The sequence below is a fragment of the Pelodiscus sinensis genome, chromosome 1 (genome assembly GCF_049634645.1).
Source record: "Pelodiscus sinensis isolate JC-2024 chromosome 1, ASM4963464v1, whole genome shotgun sequence".
Lineage (NCBI taxonomy): Eukaryota > Metazoa > Chordata > Testudines > Trionychidae > Pelodiscus > Pelodiscus sinensis.
In genome coordinates, this window is record NC_134711.1 from 184,636,040 (window position 1) to 184,659,033 (window position 22,994).

Genomic DNA, 22,994 nt, shown 5'->3' on the forward strand with positions numbered 1-22,994 from the left:
ATTGAAACTGATGTGATTATGTAGGGTTATTTTGACAAAAAAAATTGCAACGTTTTTAATTTTTTGGCACCGAACCCAGAGTAGTATTTTCAGAACAATATTATCTAAATGATTATTTTAAAGAATGAATTGCATAAATTTGAAATACACATGCAGTCAGGCATTATTTATGCTGTTATTGGTGTTTTCATAGCTCTTTATGGGCCTGATTTTTCCCTGATTTAAATAGATGTAAATCAGGAATAATTCCATTGAAGTCAGTGGAGTTAACATGGTGTAAAATAAGATTCTATATGGTGAATGCATGGTAGAGATTAATTAATTAATCAATCAATCAATACTATTAAATGTTCAACATCTCTATGAGGTATGCGGGTAAATCTTACCTTTACAGAGAGATAAACCAAGACAGAAAAAAGGAAGTGATTTTGTCCAAGGCTACACAATAATTGCTAGGGATGTTAAAACAGTTAACTGGTTGATTGACAACACTTAAACCAATTATTATTTTAACTTGGGTCCTGCTGCCTGCCAGCTGTGGCCATGAGCTGCCTAACTGTGGCCATGGGATCCTTTCACTGGTAGGGGGTCCCGTCTCCTGGCCTGCCAGCACTCTGCGGCTCAGACTGTTCTGGCACAGCATGGCTGGCCACTCCCAGGGTTCACTGTCAATGGCTGCTTAACTACAAGCATGTTTATGGATTAACCCTTTAAAATCCTTAGTAACTGCAACAATAATTTAATTTTATTTGCTTTAAATAATATCAGTACATTGTTATGATGGCAGAGCAGATTACTGCTATTAAATATAGGAATTGAAAATGTATCTCATATAGTTGCTTACCCAAAGTGTTTACACTCTTTTAGAAAACCTGCAGACCTGCAGAATCTAGCCCCAGGAACAAACCCTCCTTTTATGACTTTTGATGGTGAAGTGAAAACTGATGTCAATAAGATTGAGGAGTTCTTAGAAGAAAAATTAGCACCACCAAGGTATTGTGCTTTTGAGTGTCATATTCTGCTTTTAGTCCTTCATGCTGCCTTCAGTGCACTTACTGACAAAATTTCCACTGATTTCGGTGGGAGCAGGAGCAGGTTTTTGGTTTCTTTCATGCCTTAAAATATGTGTGAAATATATTAGGGTCTGATTCTGCTCTGATTGAACACAATGAGTGTTGCTGGTGATTCCAGTGGAAGCAGAAGTGAGACTTAGCATAATGATAATGTTTCTGTGAACTCACAAGTGTTAAGTGCAGATTTCTTGACTCCAGTGACTGAAGTAAATAGGAATTAACCATGCTCAGTACTTCACAAGTTTCGACACAATTACAGGTTGACCCTCTCTAGTCCGGCAATGTCCGTGGTCCTGCATGATTTTAGTTAGCCAGATGTCCACATCTCATGAGTGTGGCCTAGGGATGTAAGTGACTACTTGAGTAGTTGACTTCCCAATAAGCCTAGGCTTATTGGGTAGTCGAGTCACTACTCGATTACTTGCTCCCCCCACCCTGCTGCCTCTGTATTAAGGATGTTAAGGACTAGTTGACTTGTTGATTATCCGATAAGCAAATGCTGATCGGATAGTCAGTCGACTAGTCGATTCCCCCCCCCCCACCCTTGCTGCCTGTATCAGATAGAGGCAGCAAAGCGGGGGTGGGGAGAGAGAAGGGGTACTTCAAAGTGGCAGTGCCACACAGCTGAGCCAGGTATCATCTGTGTGAGGGTGCTATTTTGAAACCCCAAGGTGGCATTTCAAAGGGGCAGCCGCTACACAGCTGATTCCTAGCTCAGGTGCATGGCGGCTGCCCCTTTTAAACGCTGCCTGGGAGTTTCAAAGGGGCAGTGCCATGAAGCCTGGGGTCAGCTGGGGCTTCCCCAACTGATCCTGGGCTCTGTGCAGCATTTCCATGGAACCCAGGATCAGCTGGGGAGTCCCCTGCTGAGCCCAGGCTCCACAAGGGTGCTGTGAAATGCACAAGAGCCCCCACTGGGGACTCTTGTATATTTCAAAGGAGGAATGTGGAAGTGCTATCGACTAGTTGAGTAGTTGATGGAAATTCCATTGACTACTCAACTAGTCCTTTAACTGCAATTTAACATCCTTACTCTGTATCAGAGGAAGCAAGGAGGGGAGAAGCAGGAGCTGGTGCTGGGAGGAGTTGGCTTAAAAGCTGGTTCCCCCCAGCACTGTCACCACGGTGCGTAGGGGGTAGGAGAGGCAGATCCACAGTAGTTCTGACACAAGCTGGGACTGCACAGTCCCAGCTCGTGCCAGCTCCAGCAACCCATGCTACAGTTCCGCATTTTAAATGTAGTATAAGCCACCGGACTCTTACTACATTTAAAATGCAGAGCCGCAGTGGTCCCAGGGCTAGCGCGAGCCAGGACTGCTCAGTCCCGGCTTGCACTGGCTCCAAGAGCTACCCCTACTACAGCTCTGCAGAGTGTCTCCCCTTATCGACTAGTTGTGTAGTCGATACAGATTGTATCAACTACATGATTAGCCAAATACTCACTCCTTAACATCCTTAAAGTGCCCAAGTTTTCCGCAGACTCTTCAAGTTTGTTTAAAGCCACCAGCTCTGGCTCTGTGCTGTTATTTAGCTCTAATTTACTACTCAATGTCTTCTAAGAGCCCCGTAAGCAGTGGAAGTGTTGGTAATACTGCTAGACAATATTGATCTCCTGTGGTCCAACAAATTCTTTAGTTTGGCATCAGTCAGGTACCAAGGGTGCTGGACTAGAGCGGTTCAACCAGTATTGTAAATTAAATAAATGTTTTCAGTATTGAAAGTCTGTATTTAAATCTGCTCTTCTAGCATAAGTTATGCTAGGCCAGATCTTCAGCTGGTGTCAGTTAGCACAGGTGCATTATGTGCTCTCTGTATGTGCTCTTAGTTAAGGTCAGTCATCAGAAATTATTAGGCTTTACAATCCAAACAATGGAGATTAACTACTAATTTGCATTGTCTAACGCACAGTAACTGTCTGCAATTTCAGGTATGAAAATGTTCTTTTCAGAGAGTTGGCAAAAATAGCACCACCCTAGAGAGAGTAAAGGGCCTGAGCCAACATTTGTTGACATCAATTAAAAGACTCCTGTGCTGATTTCAGTCAATAGGAGCTGGCTTATATGGCATTACTCAACTGATGATATCCTGCAGGTTTGTTATGATGCAGACATGCCAACTTATAGTGAGAGACACCATTTCTAAGCAGTATTAACTCTGGCTCTTGATCTCTTGATAGAACCCTGGCATTTGGGAGCTTGATCCCCAGATCATGAGTCAGGGTTAATTTTACTTAGAAATTGCTGTAGTGGCTGGGACTCCAGCTGCCAGCCTGGGAAGTGGCAGAGGGACCCCTCTGCAGCCCCCCTATGCTTTGGAAGGAGAAGAACCCTAAGAGACTGTGAGGGCTGAAATATGGCCTGGAGGCTGCAGAGAGGGCTCACGTGAGGGGTGTGTGTATGTGTTTGATTGGATGGAGGGGTATATTGGTGATGGGTCCTAAGTAGATGGGGTGAACGCTGGGAAATTGAACTGAGGACAGTGGAGGTCAGTGGGATAGGGGGACGGACTGAGGGGCTGATGATGGGGCTAAAGAAATGAACTGAGGGGGGCTGAACTGAGGGGGATCGGGTGGTCACAGAACAGATGGGAGACAGGATAAGTTGCTGGGAGAAGATGGGCAGATGTGGAGGTGAGAGCTTCTGCAACAGCGGCCAAAATCACTGTCCCCAGTGCTTATGGGAGAGTGTGCAACATTAATTGTTGCATGCCACACCCTAGCAATGGGCAATTGTTTCTGAGGACAGGACAAGGAGTAATGGGCTTAAAGTGCAGCAGGGGAGGTTTAGATTGGACATTAGGAAAAAATTCCTAACTGTCAGGGTGGTCAAATATTGGAATAAATTGCCAAGGGAGGTGGTGGAATCTCCCTCTCTGGAGATATTTAAGAACAGGTTAGATAGACATCTGTCAGGGATGGTGTAGACGGAGCTTGATCCTGCCTTGAGGGCGGGGGGCTGGACTCGATGACCTCTCGAGGTCCCTATGAAAGGGAGTTCAAAAATCAAGAGACTAACCTAAAAACATACAATATCATCCTTTTTAAAAAAATGATTTTTGAAGGTCAAACTCACGATTTTTGATCTCTTGAAGATGGCAATACTGCTGACATTGTTACAATTATTCTCAAAGCAGGGGTGGAAAGTAACACTGCGACAGTTTGCCAGGGTTAGCCCCTGGCAGGCTGCTGCCACTATATTTACCTGCATAGCTGCAGGTACCAGTGATTGTGACTTCCCTTGGCTGTGGATTGCCGTGCCCAGCCAATAGGAGCAGCAGGATGGACTAGGACACCACTTCCCGCAGCTTCATTTGGCCACGAACAACGATCCACAGCTAACGTTCACAGTTACATGCAGACTCCCGGTAGACGCTGGGAGTCAGCTTAAAAGCTTGATCCCCATTAGCACTGGCTCCCAGGGAACCAACTGCCGCCCACATGTAACCATGTAATCATTGAAATTTTCAGTGGTTATGTGATTACTTAGTTAAATGCAATTTAACATTCTTACCATGCCCAATGGAAGCTGCGATCGCCGGTACCTGAGGCCGTGCAGGTAAATATAGTGGCGGGGGCCAGCCAGGAGCTAATTTGGCGGACCAGATCCCACCCTGTCTCAGAGTGAAATTTGCACTATTGCAGAGGGCTCAAACAATACAAGGGCAGCCACACCATTATAATAACCTAGTATTTTTCTATATTTGTGCTTTGAGATTTCTCTCATTTTCTTCAAATTATAAAATCATGAAAATTGATCAGTAGTTATGGCAAGAAGTAGAGAATTTAACTTCTGAATACTAGGAGTAATGAAAAATATTTGACATGGTGTTTATTTTGTATGTTCTGTTTCCTTTTTAGGAATGTTGCCTACGAAAAATATATAGCCACACTTTGTTTGCAATGCCTTGGAGTAAAGTGCTATTCATACTAGGGATGTAAATGACTAGTCGAGTTGACCACTTGACTACTCACTTCCCTCTCTTGCTGCCTCTGATACCTACACTTGCTGCAGCACTGCAGTATAAACGTAGCGAGAGCCAGGTGGCTCTTACTACATTTAAAATGCAGAGGCACAGCGGTCCCAATCCCAGCTTGCGCTGGGTCCATAACCTACCCCTGCTGCAGCTCTGCAGTTTAAATGTGTTAGGAGCTGGGCTGCCTGCACTTCTAGGTCCTACTACCTTTAAACTGCAGAGCTGCAGCCAGGGTAGCTCTTCGATGTGGCTGAGCTGGGACAGAACACCTCCCCTTATTGACTAATTGTGTAGTCGACACAAATTATATCGACTACACGATTAGCTAATTACCTGCTTCTTAACATCTTTACTACATACAATTCAGAAGCAGCTGAATGACATAAAAGAAGCTACTAGTTGAATGACATCTTTGTATTTTTAATTCCTCAGGTACCCCAAACTTGGGCCAAAGCACCCCGAATCTAATTCTGCAGGAAATGATGTGTTTGCAAGATTCTCTGCTTTCATAAAGAACACAAGAAAAGATGCTAATGAAAGTAACTACCTGTAATGTCTGCATCATTACTGCTGATAACTGGAATGAGTTGGAGTTACATAATTACAGGATAAAGCTTTGTGTTTTTCACTAATGTTCAATCTAGAGTAACAAAATCTGTTTGTATTTGCACTAAAGACTCATTCTAAGCAAAAGCTATCTATGGCTTTCCAGAATATGGAAGCTCTGGAAGGCTGCTGATTCTAGAGGAGGGTAAACTGTTCAAGAGAGAGGCCCACACATATGCACTGTGATGAAAGGAAGAGTTAGTAATTTGTTGTTTAGTCAACAAAATGCCCCGTATCACAGTAGCTTGACTGAACAATATTGAAGGTGCTGAGCCTGCAAATGCTTATCTTGTTGAGGATGAGTAGTTTCATTGACTTCAATAAAACTACTTATGTCCACAAGAATTTGCAGGATCATACCTACAAATAGAATACAAAAAAGCAAAATGCTTTTTTTCAATTTTAAAAGAAGTGTTATAAAGTTAATGAAATGAACATACTAAGTAATATAATTGTATAGTAGAGTCTAACAGTTTTTTTTTCCAGAGAGTGAAATTGAAATAGCTAAAAGAATTAATTTGGAATAGTACTACTTGTGCAGTGGCGGCCCGTCAATACAGGTGAACTAGGCACTTGCCTAGGGTGCCAAGATAAATGGCTGTTGAGGACTTTGGAGGCGGGGGCGCCGATAGCGCGTTTCGCCTAGGGCACCAGTTGCCGGCAGCTCATCTAGGGCCGCTCCTGTACTTGTGTAGTAATGACTTTTCTAGGATGTCTCTGAAGCAATTGGACTAGCTCCAAAATGTGGGAATTTTTATGCTAATGCAATTTTTTAAAATCAAATCATTAAAATGTATTCTAAGACTATGGAATTTTGATACATATTTCTCTGAATGGTTTCCCTATCTAGAGGTACATGAGAATTTGACAGAAATGCCTCAATCTCTGGACAAGCCATCTAAATTCACTGTGGGTAAAATCCCCTCCTCTTCCCTACCTCTTCACAAAGTTGAAATAAGTAAGCTTTCATTAGGAACCAAGCAAGGATTGGGATTCACCTTTCTCAGCTTACCACCATGCCTAGGGGCTGCCATGCCACATCAGTAATGTGCGGAGCGCCCCTTATCCAGCCACTGAATCCATGTGAGCAAGTATTCAGTGGCTCAACCCTCCCTCAACACCACCCTCCTTATGCCATGTGGTAAAAAGCCCACCACCCATCCTTCAGGGCGCACACACTATGAAGGTGTCCACTAGCATCTCTCTGTTGTTCTGAGCTGTTAGCCACTGTTCAGGGTCTTGCTGGATTGTTTCTGTTAGGAGGGAAAATGGGCGATAGGAACAAGGTATTTCTGGGTTCAATTCTGTTTATTTACAAAAAATGTACAGTTTCCCTAAATACAACAGACACAACCAACAACAGTGGACAGTTTTCTTGCTCAAAATTTACAAATCTCTCTGTAGTGAGTTCTGTGTCCCAAAGAGCTCTGTTTCTGTTTCATCCAGTGGGCTAGGCCAGGCTGATACCAGAAAGATATTTTTAGCTGGTATGATGTACTGGAAAGACTCCCTGCTGGCCAGCTGCGGCTCCTCCACTGGCTTTCGTGTACAGGGCAGGACTGGAAGTGCTGCAACAACCGGAGAAGTTGCTAGCATTCTGCTCCTTTTCCCTCAGCCCATCTCTCCGGTGAAAAGAACAGAACTCCCAGCCCTGTACACAGACACAACAGGGATTTGAATTAGGATAAGGGGTGGATTTTTGAATATGACTGAGAGTTTTTCGTATGCATTGGAGCTGACATGGGAGAACCTCAGTGCGAGTGGGCTTAATGTTTGGAAATATTTGATCTTCTGGGTTTCTTCTGCTCTTAGAGTGAACTCAGTTTTCTCCAATTTCTATTTTTGTGAATCTAGATTTGGAAAAATCCTTGCTTAAGGCTCTAAGGCGGCTGGATAACTATTTAAATACCCCTTTGCCTGATGAAATTGATGCCTATAGCACTGAAGACGTCACTGTTTCCAGCAGGAAATTCATGGATGGAGATGAGCTCACCTTAGCAGATTGCAACCTGTTACCAAAGCTCCACATCATTAAGGTTTGGATTTGCTCTTCTATCATGTGCAAATATTGGCCACAGTGGTGCACAAATGCATTTAAAACGAACCCCCCCCCCAAACAAACCAAAACCCGAAACAAAAAACCACACCTCTTTACTGAAATAGACACACACGTACTTTCTCAACCCCAGGGTAAATAAATCCTGAGTGGTGTAATCTGTAACCTTTTAACCCTACTGAGGAGGCCTCAAATTAAAGACTTGGTGGATAGTGTATATAGGCCATGTCTACACTACAAAATTATGTCAATCCAACTTAAATCCAGCCACCACATTTATTAAATTGCTTGTAAGTGCACGTGCACTCTTGGCTCCCTGTGTCGACAGTGAGCAGCCTCACCAGGAGCACTAATTTGATTGTACTGTCAGAGAGGGGCATTGTGGAATGTCTGCTGAAAGCTAATGACAGTTGACAAAAGCAATGCAATGTCTACACTGAAACTGTGGTATCCTAATTTACATCAACCATGACTTTGTCATTCAGCAAGGTAGTGTTATTAAAATGCCAGGTCATTATATTGACCAACCATGTTCTGTAGTCCGGACCCTTAGTTACTTGTATGGCCATCACCTTAGTCTCTGTGCACTTCATAAACATTAATGAATGAGTGTATTTTCACGACTCCCCCATGAAGTGGGGAAAGATTAGTATTTCCATTTCACAAGTGGGAAACTGAGGCAACAGCAAAATTTAGACCTGGTGTACACTGGGAACCTACATCGGTATAGCTATGTTGCTCATGGATGAGAGAGACATTCCTATGACGACTGACAGTGCTATGTCAGTGGAAGAATTCTTCCTTCAATATAGCTGCTGCCTTTTGGGAGGTGGATTAACTACAGTGATGAAAGAACCCTACTCATTGGTGAAGGTGGTGTCTATACTAGTTTTTCTTAAACTTTTTAAGACCGAGGAACACCAAACAATATTTTTTTTATGAGGAACACCAAGGATTTTTTATTGAGCAAAACAAACAAAATAAAGGTCAAGGGAGGAAAGTTATTGAGCAAAAAAAAACAACCCCTTTAAGTCTGGCCATTTTGAATTCTGTTGTTCTCCGCAGCACACCTCTGACTGCTTCGTGGCACACCGGTGTGCTGCAGAACACAGTTTAAGAAACACTGGTCTATACTGAGGCACTACAGCAGCATGATTTCAATGCTGCCACTGCACCACTGTAGTAGTTTAAATGTGGCCATTGCTAAGTGCCTTACCCAAGGCAAAGCAGGAAGTCAGCACAGCTGGAAAGGGAACCCAGGTCTTCTAATAGCCTATTGTGTGCCTCAGTGGGACTGGGTTGCAGCAGTCAGTGACAAACCTGATCTGATACAGTGGAAACTGCTGAGAGTCAGATGAGTTGGGAGGATGTTGGAGGGCAAATGTCAAGATATTCTCTACGAGAGTGCTTTAGCTACGGAACCAGAGTGGATTTTCTTAGCCAATTTCAGATGCCTGGAAATGAATATTTTGAATGGTTAATTAATTTTTTTCTGTTTCACCAATAACTTCTGAGATTGTTTTTAGTTTTTATCATTAGCGTGTGGGTTTTCACTGCGTGCTGTGCTGGCTCTGGCCAGGGAGCCTGTATGATAAACCTCAATGAAGCTGCCTTAAATAACAAGAGAAAGAGAGAGAGTGGGGGGGGGGGGGAGGTCTCATTCTCACTCACTCCAAGACACATTTGGGCAAGAGAGTGGAAGCATGAGTGACTCCGTAGCCTGATGAGTAGCACACTTATTGAGGATGTGGGAGACTTAGGATTTGGCCCTCCTGCTCCAATGAATCTTTCAATATTTGTTCACATGTAACAGCTTCAGTAGGCAAGATTAAGGATTCCCGTTCAGAATATTTCATAGCCTGATGGTTAGAGCACTCTCCTGAGCGGTTCAAATCTCTTTTCTCCCTGAGATGAAGCAGGGGTTTCCCTCATCCCAAGTGAATACTGTCACCTTTGGGCTAAAAGTTATGAGAGCAGTGCTCCTCCGCCCCCCACCTCTTGCTGATGCCTTGTGTGCACTACAGCTCAAGCTGCTTTATTGGACTCCACTGCTAGATCCCAACTGCTTCCCAGACTACTGGGTTGGAGCAGCATCCACCTCTCTGACACACTCCTAGGGTACAGACTGTGTGTCTAATACCTCTTCTTGGGCTATGCCAACACTGAGGCCCGGTGGCCCTAGGCCCAGGACCAGTGCTGATCCCCCAAGTTTCCCCATTAGCTTACACATATCTTCATAAAACAAAATGAAATCCATAACACAACAGATTAGTCTTACACACAAAATGCCATTTTGGTTTTACATGCCTTCCTAAGTCAGCCCGCTTCTCTGAGATGGAAACTGCATCCCACCCAGTGGCAAGATATGGACTGATTCTAAACATTTTTCACTCCTTCCTAAATTTGGAGCCAAATGTGAGCTCTTCAGTACTTTTCATAGGCAATGGACTTTCTTCATAGGGTCCTCTCCTCTCGATGTTTACGCCCATGCAGACTGAGTCAGTCAGCAGCATCCAGAGGTATAGGCATTGCACTTTTACCAGACCAGGGAAAGTCTTTTAGTGAGGAGGAAAAGTAGAGCAAATTCACCTATGGAGTTTGGGTATCCAGGTAGAAATAAATGGGAATTGGGCAATCACACTCCTTAGGCTGCTTTAAAAATCTTCTATTTGTTTTTGTAAAATATTTTCACCCCAAAACCTACATTTTGAGCTTAAACTGTTTAAAAGTGACATTCCCACTCTAACACACTCCCTGTATGTCTATTATTTTTCTCCTCTTTTTTTCAAAATTAAAGACATCAAAATGGATTACTAAAACAGAAGAATGGAAGAAACCTATGGATTTAGAAGCATTATGTACACTTTGATTACACAGCTCATGCCTCTAGCAATCTCTTTTTCCCTTTTTTTCCCTTAAGGTTGTGGCAAAAAAATATAGGAATTTTGAGTTTCCACCTGAAATGACTGGGATCTGGAGATATTTGAACAATGCTTATGCTAGAGATGAATTCACAAATACTTGTCCTGCCGATCGAGAAATTGAGTTTGCATATCTGGATGTTGCAAAGAGAATGAAGTGATGAATTAAAAGATGTTTCTAGTCTACATTTCTTCAAAGAGTTGGATGAGAACAAACCAAGATAAAAACAGAGTACATTATGCAGCATAAGTTTAAGTACTATGACTGGCCAATCCTTTTTTCTTTTCTTGCATTGTATTAAGCTCACTAAATAATATGTATGTCTGCTTGTGTATATGTATTATTACACAGTCTGTGTTAAAGGTATCAGATCAAAATTCAAACATCTGTAAAAATTACAATAAGGGGCTAGGGCTTGCAATTATTACAATTCGGCTTTTTACTCTTGGTAAAAATATTGCATTTTGAGACTAAAATTTCCTGCTTATGCATTTAGCATCATTATTGCTGCCTTTAATTTCTCGGTTTATTTCAATGTTATTGTCAAAACTGACATTTGATTTAGAGGACTAAGAGCCAGAGGAACATTTTTTTCTCAAGATGTACCTAAAAAAATATCTGTGACCTTCCAGGTTGCATAAATGTTGGAAGACTGCAGGATGGCTGTTGCCTGCACAGCAGGCTGTTTATCCAGAAGAAAGGTCTGCTTTGCTTTGGAACCAACTTTCTATATCAAGGAGCTGTGGATCAGCTCAACCAAAGCCCTATTTCATACCCTGCACAAGTCCCTATCCTGTGTATGTCTAGCCCTCTTCTCTCTAAGAGCTGCACAACCCATGGGACTTCCTCCGGTCCTAGAAATGGATAGAAACATATATTGCCGCTAACCTGTGGACTATGCAATAAAATTACTTGATGTAAGTGGAAAAAGAGGGGGCCCTACCCCCTGTACTGGGAGAAGAACTGGAGAATCTTTCTCCCTTAGTATTGAGCTGAGGCCGCCTTCTCAGCTCCTATTTGGTATCTGAAAGCAATGAATATGTGGGAAGGAGGGCTAGTTACCCTTTCTTCTTGACAAAACTTCGGAATGTGCTCTACAATCAGTACCAGTGAGAATACCCAGTTCCCCTGGAAGAGAGAACATACCATCAGCAGTCCATGGATTAATAATGGGCTCTAGCCACAGAGGCTGCTTTCTGCTCGCACAGCCCTCAGGCATAACCTATGCAAATCACAGCCTCTTCACTTGCCTGGGAGCAAGAGCTCTGGCCCAGCTACTATAGCTGTGTTATTGTTGTGGTCACCAGGAAGTCTGTCTCTGAGGGTTTCCCACAATATATTTTTGATAGGGTTATGTGTGTCTAAAGATGCAGTAGATTTTGTATACTGGAGAAATATGAAATACATTAACCTTGTAAAAAACCTCTACATTTTAAAATAGAAAACCTATCCCATATCAAGAAGACATCTACTTTTTTTACATGTTTTACTTGATTTTCAGTTTTCAGGTGTACTCTGCACTGTTTAATTATAAAAAAAATACTCAGTTCTGATGCATATCTTGTGTCATAGTTATTTTTAAACAGTGTTAAATGTGAATTGTTATTTTTTTGTCTTTAGAGAAAATGGACACTTACCCTGTTTTACAGTACAAAGCTCAAATATTGGGGTTGATAGCTGAGCAATCACTCACCGAATGTTACTAACGGCTGCTTTGTATTTTCCAACACATATAGATTCTATATAATCTTCTCATATGCCTTACAAATTTGAGCAGAAAATACACAAATTAATAAGTACATTGAATGATATCCTGTGTTTATTTCAGTTCCAGTTCCCTGACTATTTGCAGTCTATCACTAGCGTGCATTTTGAGAGAGAAAGTCAAAAATAACTAAACCTGGATTTGTCTTTAAGAACTAGAAGAACATTTTAGGCCCTGTCCTGCAACCAGACCCTAACAGCTGCCAGAAGCTGCATACACAGACCCAATTTCAAGACTCAAGGCTTTACTGTTGACCAGGCTTAATTCAACTGTTTTGGACTCATGCTATGGCCTGAAAGTAGCAGTGTAGACATTGAGGTCTGGCTGGATCTTGGGCTCTCAAACCTGATGATGTGGGAAGGTCTGAGCCCCAGTTGCAGCTAGAGTGGGCACAGCTACTTTGCTATTTTTAGCTCCATAGCGGATGAGCCTTCCAAACGTGAGGCAGTTGGCGAGGCCTTTGAGACTCACTGCCATAAGGGTGTTTTTGCAGTGTCGCTGTATAGTAGCGGGTTTTGCTTCTTAAATAAAAAGCTGTGCTAATGTCACTTGCTAGAAGACTGATGGAAAAAGGAAACACTCATCTAAAACAAAATTTCATACAGCTTAAGAACATAAGAATGGCCATACTGGGTCAGACCAAAGGTCCCTCTAGCCCAGTGTCCTGTCTGCCGACAGGGGCCAATGCCAGACCCCCAGAGGGAGTGAACAGAATAGGTAATCATCAAGTGATCCATCCTCTGTTGCCCATTCCCAGCTTTTGACAGAGAAACCATCCCTGCCCATCCTGGCTAATAGCTATTGAAAGACCTATCCTCCATGAACTTATCTGGTTCTTTTTGAACCCTGTTAAAGTCTTGGACGTCTTGATTTTCAGAGGTGTTGAGCACCTACAATTCCCCTTGACTGCAAACAGAATTGTGGATACTCAACATATTTGAAAATCAGGCTCATGGTGCCTGACTTACAACATTTAGTCACACACAAAGTCCTATTGGATCATTTCCTAGATCTAGAAGCCCAGATCAATCTCTTCTTTGCCACATTTCTCCATCTCCAGACCTCATGGAGCATCTGTGTGGGGCTCCCACGCAGGGGGAAAAAAACAATATTACAGCCCTGAGCAGTTCGGAGAACAATGCAGATGGTGGGAGTCCCTGGAAGCACAGAAAGTCTGCCAGAGCCAATGTGCAGGCACAGGGTTTCCATGGGGATGGTCTTGTCTAGTCTCCCATACATTCTCTCACCAGGATCTGCCTGATTTGGGAACAAGGTAGCCCTGCAGTGCTTTTCACAAGGGAAGCCCCACACACTACTCTGAAGGGACTGCGTTGGGGGGGGTTCTTTGATACTCCAACTCCACGAGAGGATCCTCATTCATAGAGATCCCCTGAGCCACCTCCTGCTTGTATTAATAAAGGGAAATAATGTTCATCATTGATTTCAGTCAGATTGATTGTATAACTCGGGCTGCAGATTTGGGGACATGCTTTAAGGAAGGATGTGAAACTTCAACTACCATAAGAGCAGAAATAAATTCTATCTTGCTATTTCTTTCAAAAAGCAGAGCAAAGGGTCTAGTATTTTCCCCCAAGATACCTACAGTGTTTGTTAAGGTAAGAAATCTTTTTCTACAATTTTGCTTATACAAAAATTATTTTATTATATTATTTTAAATACAAATATTTACATTGCTCCTTTAAATACATATTATACGCAAGGCAAATATGGTCCAATAGTTATTTTATTACTTGCTGTTTAATCGTTTGTGTTGAAAAGGCTTCAGATTTTGAAAATTTCTTTGTCAGAGTCAAATTCCTTAGTTACCAAAATGGTTCGTTGATTGAAAGGCTAAAAACTACTTGCTCTGAACACAGTATTTCCAAAAGCAGGCTGAAATTGAACAAAATACATAATTAAAGTACATTGCAACATATTTTACCGTGTGCATTCTCCTTTGAAATAACTTTAAAGCAACAAAAAAACCACCAAACCCTACATAATTGCATGTTATCTAATTGCACTCCTTACTCCATGTTACTTGAATAAATACACTGAATTTTTAAAACTCACCAACCCTTTGCAACTCGATAGAATTTATTAGAGAGACTTAACATAACTCTAAGTTCTCATGGACAAAAGGACCACTAATAATTTCCAAGATGAGGCCAGACTTTTAAGGTTTAAACCATCAGAAAATATCCAAAGCCTTCCAGAGCATCTAATTCTTGGAAGGGTACGTAAAACAACCTTTACTTAATAAGATTCGTGGCACTTGAGAGTCCTGCATTTTAGATGGAAGAATTCCAAGCACTGCTGCAGGCTGGGGACCAATTGGCTAAGCAGCAGTTCTGCAGTAAAGGCCCTGGGGATTACAGTGGATGAGAAGCTGGATAGGAATCAACAGAGTGCCTTTGTAACCAAGAAGGCCAACAGCATATTGGGGTGTATATTATTAGGAACATTGCCAGCAGATCTAGGAAAGCGATTGTTTCCCTTTATTCAGCACGGGGGAAGCCACATCTGGAGAACTGTTCTAATTCTGGGCTTCCCATTACACAAAGGAAGTGGACTCATTGGAGAAAGTCCAGTGGCAGGCAATAAAGATGATTAGGGGGCTGGAGCACGTGACTTACGAGGAGAGGCCGAGGGAGTTGGGGTTATTTAGTTTACAGAAAAGAAGAATGATGAGAGATTTGATAGGAACCTTTAACTACCTGAAGAGAGGTTCCAAAAAGGATAGAGAGAGCCTGTTCTCAGTAGTGACAGATGAGACAGAATGAGGAGCAATGGTCTTAAATTTCAGTGGGAGAAGTCTAGGTTAGCTATTAGGAAAAACTATTTCACTAGGAGGGTGGTGAAGCACTAAAATGGGTTATCTAGGGAGGCGATAGAATCTCCATCCCTAGAGGTTTTTAGGTCCTGGCTTGACAAAGCCCTGGCTGGGAAGATTAAGTTGGGAGTGGTCCAGCTTTCAGCAGGGGTTGGACTCAATGACCTTGTGAGGTCTCTTCCAACCCTATGATTGTATGGCAGGGAGTGCAAATCACCGTGCATCTGTCAGCATCACAGAACCTGTTTTTAGGGCAATCTGGTTGGTTCCTTACCCAATTCTACAGAGTCTGCAACTTTAGCTGGAATAACTTCTCTAGGTGACCTTTAGTTTGGGCGTGGGCCAGTTCCAGGCCCAGCCTATGAGTAACAGAGATGAAACAGACTAGTGAAATTACCCACATGCAGGTATGAAGTCATTCAGTTTGCCCCTAATTAGCAGCATGCTTTGTAGGAAACAGGCATGATTATTTTTTCAAGCACTCAAGCTCTGGCCTGACTCTACTGCTGTTGAGTTCATTAATGGAGCCCATTGAGGTCAGCATCGCAGGGAGGGGCAGGTGGCTCCGTGGAGCTGGCACATGAGGAGAGCCAATGGGGAGTGAGACAAGTGGCTTACGTGAGCCAATATGTGCAGGGAGCTGGCCTGAAAGCCCCTGTGTACTGGCTCCTCCCTGCTCCCCTCACTCTCCGCACTGCTGCTTCTCTATCAGAGGCAGCAGCATTGGTGGGAGGGGTCAGGCAGTTACACGGCACTGGCTCCCATTCCCACCCCCCCATCTTTGCTGCCTCGGATTCAGAGTAGGCTTACTGGTTAATTAGGTACTCGACTACATGTTGACATCCTTAGTCCCTTCTGGCCTTAAAGTCTAGGGCTGTGTCTACACTGGGCCACTTTTTCTGGAAAATCAGTTGATTTTCCGGAATAAGCTGCGAGCTGTCTACACTGGCCCTTGAATTTCCAGAAAAGCAACGATGCTCTACTGTAGAAAATCTGCCACTATTCTGGAAAAATTATTCTGCTCTCGCTCGGGCATAAGTCCTTATTCTGGAACACTGTTCCAGAAAAGGGCCAGTGTAGACAGCCTAGTGGTCTTTTCTGGAAAAAAGCCTGGATTGCGAAAATGACGATCGGGGCTCTTTTCCGGAAAAGTGCGTCTACATTGGCCACAGATGCTTTTCCAGAAAAAGGGCTTTTCCGGAAAAGCAGCCTGCCAATGTAGACGCTCTTTTTCCGGAAATACTTATAACGAAAACTGTTCCGTTTTAAGCATTTCCGGAAATTCATGCCAGTGTAGACGTAGTCTCTGAGTGCCAAGCTAATGCCTTATCCACTGGAACCTAACCATCTTAATATAAAATGGATGGATCAGGGGACGGTACAAATCCTTTCACCTCTGGGACACAAGTTCAAATATGACCCAGGAAACCGAAGTCCACTATCTGCTGACTGTTCAGTGACTTCAATGTTAAATAGATGTGGTGGTTTCTGTTCAATTTCTAGGTGACAGATATCCACATCACAGAAGAGGTCACTAAATTTTGGCAGTTTCTGCAGTGAGTCCAAAAAAGGGATGGCCACAGAGAGGGAACTATCTATTCACTTACTGAAGCCAGGTTGGAAGTCCATTAATGAGAATGCATGGGGGGATGCTTCTGCCTATGTTCTACTGTTCTGTGGCAAAGTGTCCAGTCTCTAGTGTGGTTAATTTAGCACTTTCCACAAGCACCGAGTTACAATAAGCTTGCAATGTCTCAGAGATGAAGGTGACCCAGCACCAAGGCAAGCAGCATACTGTTGGAAATCCTACCTCTCTTCTTGGATTTCTTAGGAAATTGTGGTGCTGACTTCCTGAAGTTCTTCCCATTCAGAAGTTTTATTTCCAGGAGATCCTTCGTCAACTCAGCAGCACCTTCTTGATGAGTGAGGGGATTGGACTGACCTTTATTTAAACCTTCCTGTCCCAAATGAAACACAAGAAGTACAATTAGAATAATACAGTTTTCTAAAAGCTAGGAACACAAGCAAGCCAGAGAAGCACCGAAATAAGTATCTAACAATGAGTTAACCAGCTGTGTGATGAGGAGGTGAATTTTACAATTTATTAGATGACAACTAGAGCGGGAAAGCAAGAAAATATAGAATTGTTCTTACCATTTTGACTTTCTTCCCAAACCTCCTGGCATAAGCTGAAATACAAAAGGGGAGGGGGGAATTTAGCCACATTTCTTTTGCAAGATGGTATCTGCTTCCTTACAAACTTAATTGTGACTCACCATTTGACAAACCTGCTGGAAGAATCCTGTTTTGGTGGAGGACAGTAAGGAGCATTTATACATGGAAGGGGCATACCATGAAGGACACCAAGAACTCAATTCTGCAAGCTCCTGCAGATGGGAATTGTCCATATTCACCCACTGAAATCAATGGGCCCTCTTGCAAGAGTAAAGATCTGAAAAACAGGGCTCCCCAACACAGCAGAGGCCTTCCATCAAGACAGCGTGTCCACTTCCCACACTGCTTTTTCTATTTTGATTTGAGGTGTATGTTACTGCCCACCCTTAATAAGTATCATTCGTTGAGTTGTTGGGTCACCCTTTTACAGATGTGGAAAATGATGGAGAGCAGGTAAGTGTCTTGCCTGACATGACAAAAGGGCATTATGTCAAAGCTGAGAAGACAGGAGTGCTTAGCTCCCACACTTGTGTTCAGACCATTAGCTCATACTTTCATACATTGTGTAAATAGAGTTCCTGGATGTAAATCTCAGCCCAGAAGTCCCAGAGTTGCATGAGGCTCCTTGGGGTGAAGGGCCTCTCAATGTGAGGAGAAGGGCAGAGGCACCGGAAATCAGGGTGAGGAATAAGGACAGCATGCTGTCATGGGAAGGGACTTGCTGAATGTGTGACAGAAGGAACGGGGCTGAAGGGGGTTGATTCAAAGTATGCAGCTACACTGCCCTAGGAGAGCACTACAAGAACTGAGCCTCAGACACATGCTGTTATGGGGACAGAACAATTTGCAACACCCTTTTATGAGGGACAGCTCTCTCTCCATCCTCCCCCCCTTCCACATTGCTGGCTAACATGTAGGGAGTAGACTCACGGCTCCACTCATGCCCTGCCACTCTCTGCTCAATTGCACCCAGGGGATGCATCTGGGGAAGTCTCTGTGCTTGAACCGTGAATATGGGGCACCCCTTATGTGCATGAGATAGGGAGTCCACATGTATAAAAGGAAGAAAACAAGTATAAAGAAAAATGAAACAGCTTTCCATGGTTTCATGAATCAAGCCCTCTAAAACAAATAAATACTTTGCTACTTCACTAACAGTTCTCAGCAGCAAGGAAGTAAGAAACAGTCAAACACCAAGAATGAAAGAGAACTGCCAAATCTGAAAGCCTCAAAAAAAGAAGTAAAGCTCGTAGGCATTTTTTTTTTAAACCTGGAGACAATCTATGTTTAGCCACACTAAACCTCTATTTAAGAGCACCACAATTGAAGGGCCTCATCATCATCTCAGAACACTCTTCTTACATATAATAGGCAAAGTCACAAAATGACATCACCAGTATAGAAGTACCTTAGCTTGAATAAACAGCTAACACAAGAAATCACAAGCAGTCCCAGATCAGAGTGTCATGTCCAGCTGGTGAAAGGATAAAGAGGTTCTGTGTTTTAAAACACTTTTTGAAATCCTTGAAGTCTCAAATTGTAATGACAGGGCTATGTACAAATGTATGACAGCTGCTTTAAAGCACTCACTACAGATACATTTGCAAAGCAGTTTTCAGTTGTAATCCCTGTTTTCACATACTTGTAATTTTCCAATAAAGAAATAAATAAAATGGCCCTTTTGAGATCTTCCATGCTCGGTGTCCGCTCCAAAGAAAATATTATTGGAAAATTTCAGCACAATCTCTCCAGCTTTTTCTGAGTTTTGAAATGATTAAATAAATATAGTTTTCCTAGTTAAAAAATGGTTACATCTTTTTTCTCTCCCCCCTCCCCGATCTCCTCCAGTGCAGATAGCTCAATGAGGACAGTCATAATTGGAAACCTGAAACACAACACGGTTGATAAGACGGTGAGAAAACATGCACTATGAGGAAAGGTTGAAAGGTCTGGGCATGTTTAATCTAGAGAAGAGAAGGCAGCAGGGGCATATTACAACAGTCTTCAGCTCTGTAAAAGGTTGTTCTAAAGAGGATGGGATCAATTGTTTTCCATGTGCAATGAAGTTAGGACAAGAAGGAATCAATGTAGCTTTCAGCAAAGGAGATTATAGCTGGTCTAACCATGCCGGAGTGTTTGGCTGGGCAGCCCCACCCTGAGAATTAGGGATCTATAACTGACTCCCTGCAGGTAGCTCCCCAACCTCTGCTTCACTGAGAATCTAGGACAATAAATACACAACATGACACATATTAATAGTATTGTCATAGAGAAATAGGTTCTCACCATAAATTCCCATGACCATATATCATTGATTCATAGTAAAACTTCTGTTCCTAATAAATACATCAAGCAATAAATCCTGCTGCTGATGACAGCTATGAAAATATCATGTACATATAATCATCATTGTACATACAATTTATTACACTGCAGTTGAATATAATGTATATAGTCCTTCTAAATATCTGAATATATATTTTAAAAATTCATATTTGGCTTCAACTCTAGACTAATTACTCTCTGGTGTTCTGATGCCTTACCAGATTCAAACTAACACAACTGAAAATGTCTCTTTTATTTGGCATGGTGTTTAGCAGGATGGTTTGGTTGCCTTGACTTTATACCATTTATGGATAAGTAACAATTAGTGCTGCTTCCCATGCCAGGCCCATCATGTAGTGATTTAGAAGAGTGTTCAGTGCATACAGGTTCACATTCTTCCTTTAAATGCATCCAGTATCTCAGCAATAGGGTTAACTTTGACCCCTGAGATAAATCCTGCTCTGAGGTTTCATTTGCACACTTTCAGTCCTTGATTAATTAAGTTAAAATGAGTCCCTGTTATTTTGTGTCTCGTGTTTCATGCAGAAGTTTTATAGCAGGTCCATGAACAAATATTTGGACCCAAGCCCTAGAGGTTTGTGATTTAAATGGCACTTTCCATGTTTCACTTTGGAATCCAACAGTTTGCTGTGTATGAAACATTAATGAATTTTTTAAATTTAAACCTGGCTTTAGAAAGGAAAATCCTCAGCTTCTCATTAACACTATAATAATTTTATAGGTCTCTGGGGATGAAAAGGGGCATTAAAGTGAGCATAAAGGCCATTTGCACCTTTTTGGTCCATTTACTTGGCCAAAGTAGTATAAAATGGACTGACTCAGTGTACATTTTTGAGCATTTCAAAGGTTTACCCTTTGAGATCTACTTTTTAAATTTAAGGCAGCATTTCAGACTTTTTTACCTAAGCGTTGTCTGTTTTTGATGCACATAGCAATCCTCCTGAGCAAAAAACAAGTGGCACCCTAATGAAGAGATGCTTTCTGAACGAACAGTTATTTTTGCAATTACCTTTTAGACCAGTTGTCTTGGGGTTTACTCTGGGGTTCGCACGGTTTTGTGCCTCGTCAATTGCAGATAAAATTTCCAAGATCTTCCCTTGTTGATTGGCTGTAGGGTTTTCCAAAGTTGTACGACTTTCATCTTGATTTAAAAAAAAAAGAATGTTATGACTTCTTTAAATTGACTCCAAAATATTTTTATGAATATATAAACACTGCCAAAATACAGATTTTCCTCAAGCTAAGACCTCAAATAGCAATGTCTCTGTGTACATAAGTTAGTATCGCCTTCTGTGCTTACACTTCTAACCCAAGGAAAGCATTGCATTTCTTAACAATACAATTCTCAAACAGAGTTTTAGAACAATTTACTAAATAGAATGACTGGATCTAAAAAGCTCACTCAAAATAAGCTCTCTGTCCATATTAGCCATGCATTAGAAGGGATACAATTTATTTGATGGGCCAGATCTTTAGCTTGTATAAATGGCATTGCTCAATTATCTTACTTGCATTAATGCACATAAATAGCATTGCCCCTGTTATAGTGAAACAAATGGTCCCATCATTGTTTCCATCACGTGAAATCTTATGAAATCTTCTTTCATTCAAATCCACTTCCTACCTAAAAGCTTCATAGAGTGCCAGGATTTCATCGGGACAACGTATTGCACTGTGCCCTGGTGTGAGATGGCACTGCAGCATTGCTTACCTTCTTGACGTGGCAGTTTTTCAGGCACCCCTGCAGAAGAAGATGCCTGAAGAGCTGTAGAAACAACGGCAGCTATAAGAATGCTAATTAACATGCTGGTTTCCATTGTCGGCAAATGGGATCTTTTGGGGGGAAAGGTCCCACGTCTATACTGTGAGCACCTTGCTGCAAAGCTTGTCAAGACTCCCTCATGCACATTCTCTGTTTGGCTGAACAAACCATCCCAGCTACCCACTTTTAAACCTCTGCTCCCCTCATTACTGAGAGAACAAATTCCCAATCAAAGTCCACTTCGCTAACCTGCATTTTGACATTTGGCGACATGTCTCTTTCTATTTTCAGTGCTTTGCTTTGTGCCATTCTGGTAATAGAGTGTCCAACGTCAGAGCTCTTTTCTCTTCTTAAGCAAACACATTAACTTTGTGTTATCGCTGCTTGAACAGGAGAATCTCCCAAACGCGTATGCAAACCTTGGACTGGAGGAAGGGGTCAACTATCGGCAGTGTAGGAACTGGCCTTATTGTCTTCTTTCTGCGTTTTAGCAAGGATGCCAATTAAACAGCAAAGCTTTCAAACGTCCCAGTGACGCCAGTGGTCAGCATAGCAAACATCCAAGAAACAGAATAAACAGCAAAGCCCCCAGAGTAAGCCAAATCACCAGCACTAAATAAAAGTATGAGGCAGATGCATGAGGATGAAGACAGGCTCGAGAGATCTGCCAGAAGTGGGACCACGTCACTAAATATTTAGGGCATTAGTACCGACTCCACCTATCAACCTGAAAACTTTGTTCAGCTTGAGGCTTCCAATAGTGGAGTGCTTTCCATTGTTCCATGTTCCAGGCGTTCAGTCGCCGTGGTAGCACACGTCTCCTTATGACGCCAAGAGGGGTTCTTCCCATTGGCTGAATGGAATTCCAGATTCATACTACAAGTCTACTCATACCTGCCTGTGCCGGTTTGTTGATTTACTTTGCTAGAGCACTCTGTGATGGGGTGTACAAACCCCACACTGGGCAACAAGGGGCTAAGCTGCTGCTCTGGGCCCAGCCAGCCCTGCCCTACTGCCCCTGAAAGAGATGCACAAGCTGGAGGAGGAGTTAAAAGGGAGCAGAGCTGCTGACTAGTGGGCAGGCCAGGGCAGAGAGCAGACCTGCAACATGCAGCTACTGAGGAAAGGCAAGGTGTCTTCCGACAACAGCCGCTCGAAGACCCCTCCCCAGGGGAAGGGAGGGAGCTGCTACAGATACACCCTGAGAGGGAGACTGTCCCCCCTCACTCACATGTGAACTTTGTTTGTCTGTGCTCATTCCCTCTGGCTACGTCTACACTGCAAGATTTTTGTGCAAGAAGCCTTTTGTGCAAGAGTTTTAGCACAAAAATTTCTTGCACAAGAGCACGTCCACACCTCAAAGCACATCGCACACTGCATGGAAGCTCTTGTGCAAGAAAGCTCTGATGGCCATTCATAGAATAGCCATCAGAGCACCTGTGCTTTTTCCCATAGGGGTTTCTTGCGCAAGCGTCCACGCTTGC

General features: G+C 42.7%; 1 protein-coding gene across 1 annotated transcript in view; it reads left to right on the plus strand.

Annotated features, from left to right (window-relative positions):
• The window catches only part of CLIC6 (chloride intracellular channel 6), a 51,724-nt gene extending 39,294 nt beyond the window's left edge, over positions 1-12,430 (plus strand). The window contains exons 3-6 of the mRNA XM_006126010.4: positions 868-993; positions 5,478-5,584; positions 7,506-7,687; positions 10,628-12,430. Coding sequence (XP_006126072.3) covers positions 868-993; positions 5,478-5,584; positions 7,506-7,687; positions 10,628-10,789 — 577 coding nt within the window. The 3' untranslated portion in view covers positions 10,790-12,430. The remainder of the gene's footprint in view (positions 1-867; positions 994-5,477; positions 5,585-7,505; positions 7,688-10,627) is intronic.
• The last annotated feature ends 10,564 nt before the right edge of the window (positions 12,431-22,994 follow it).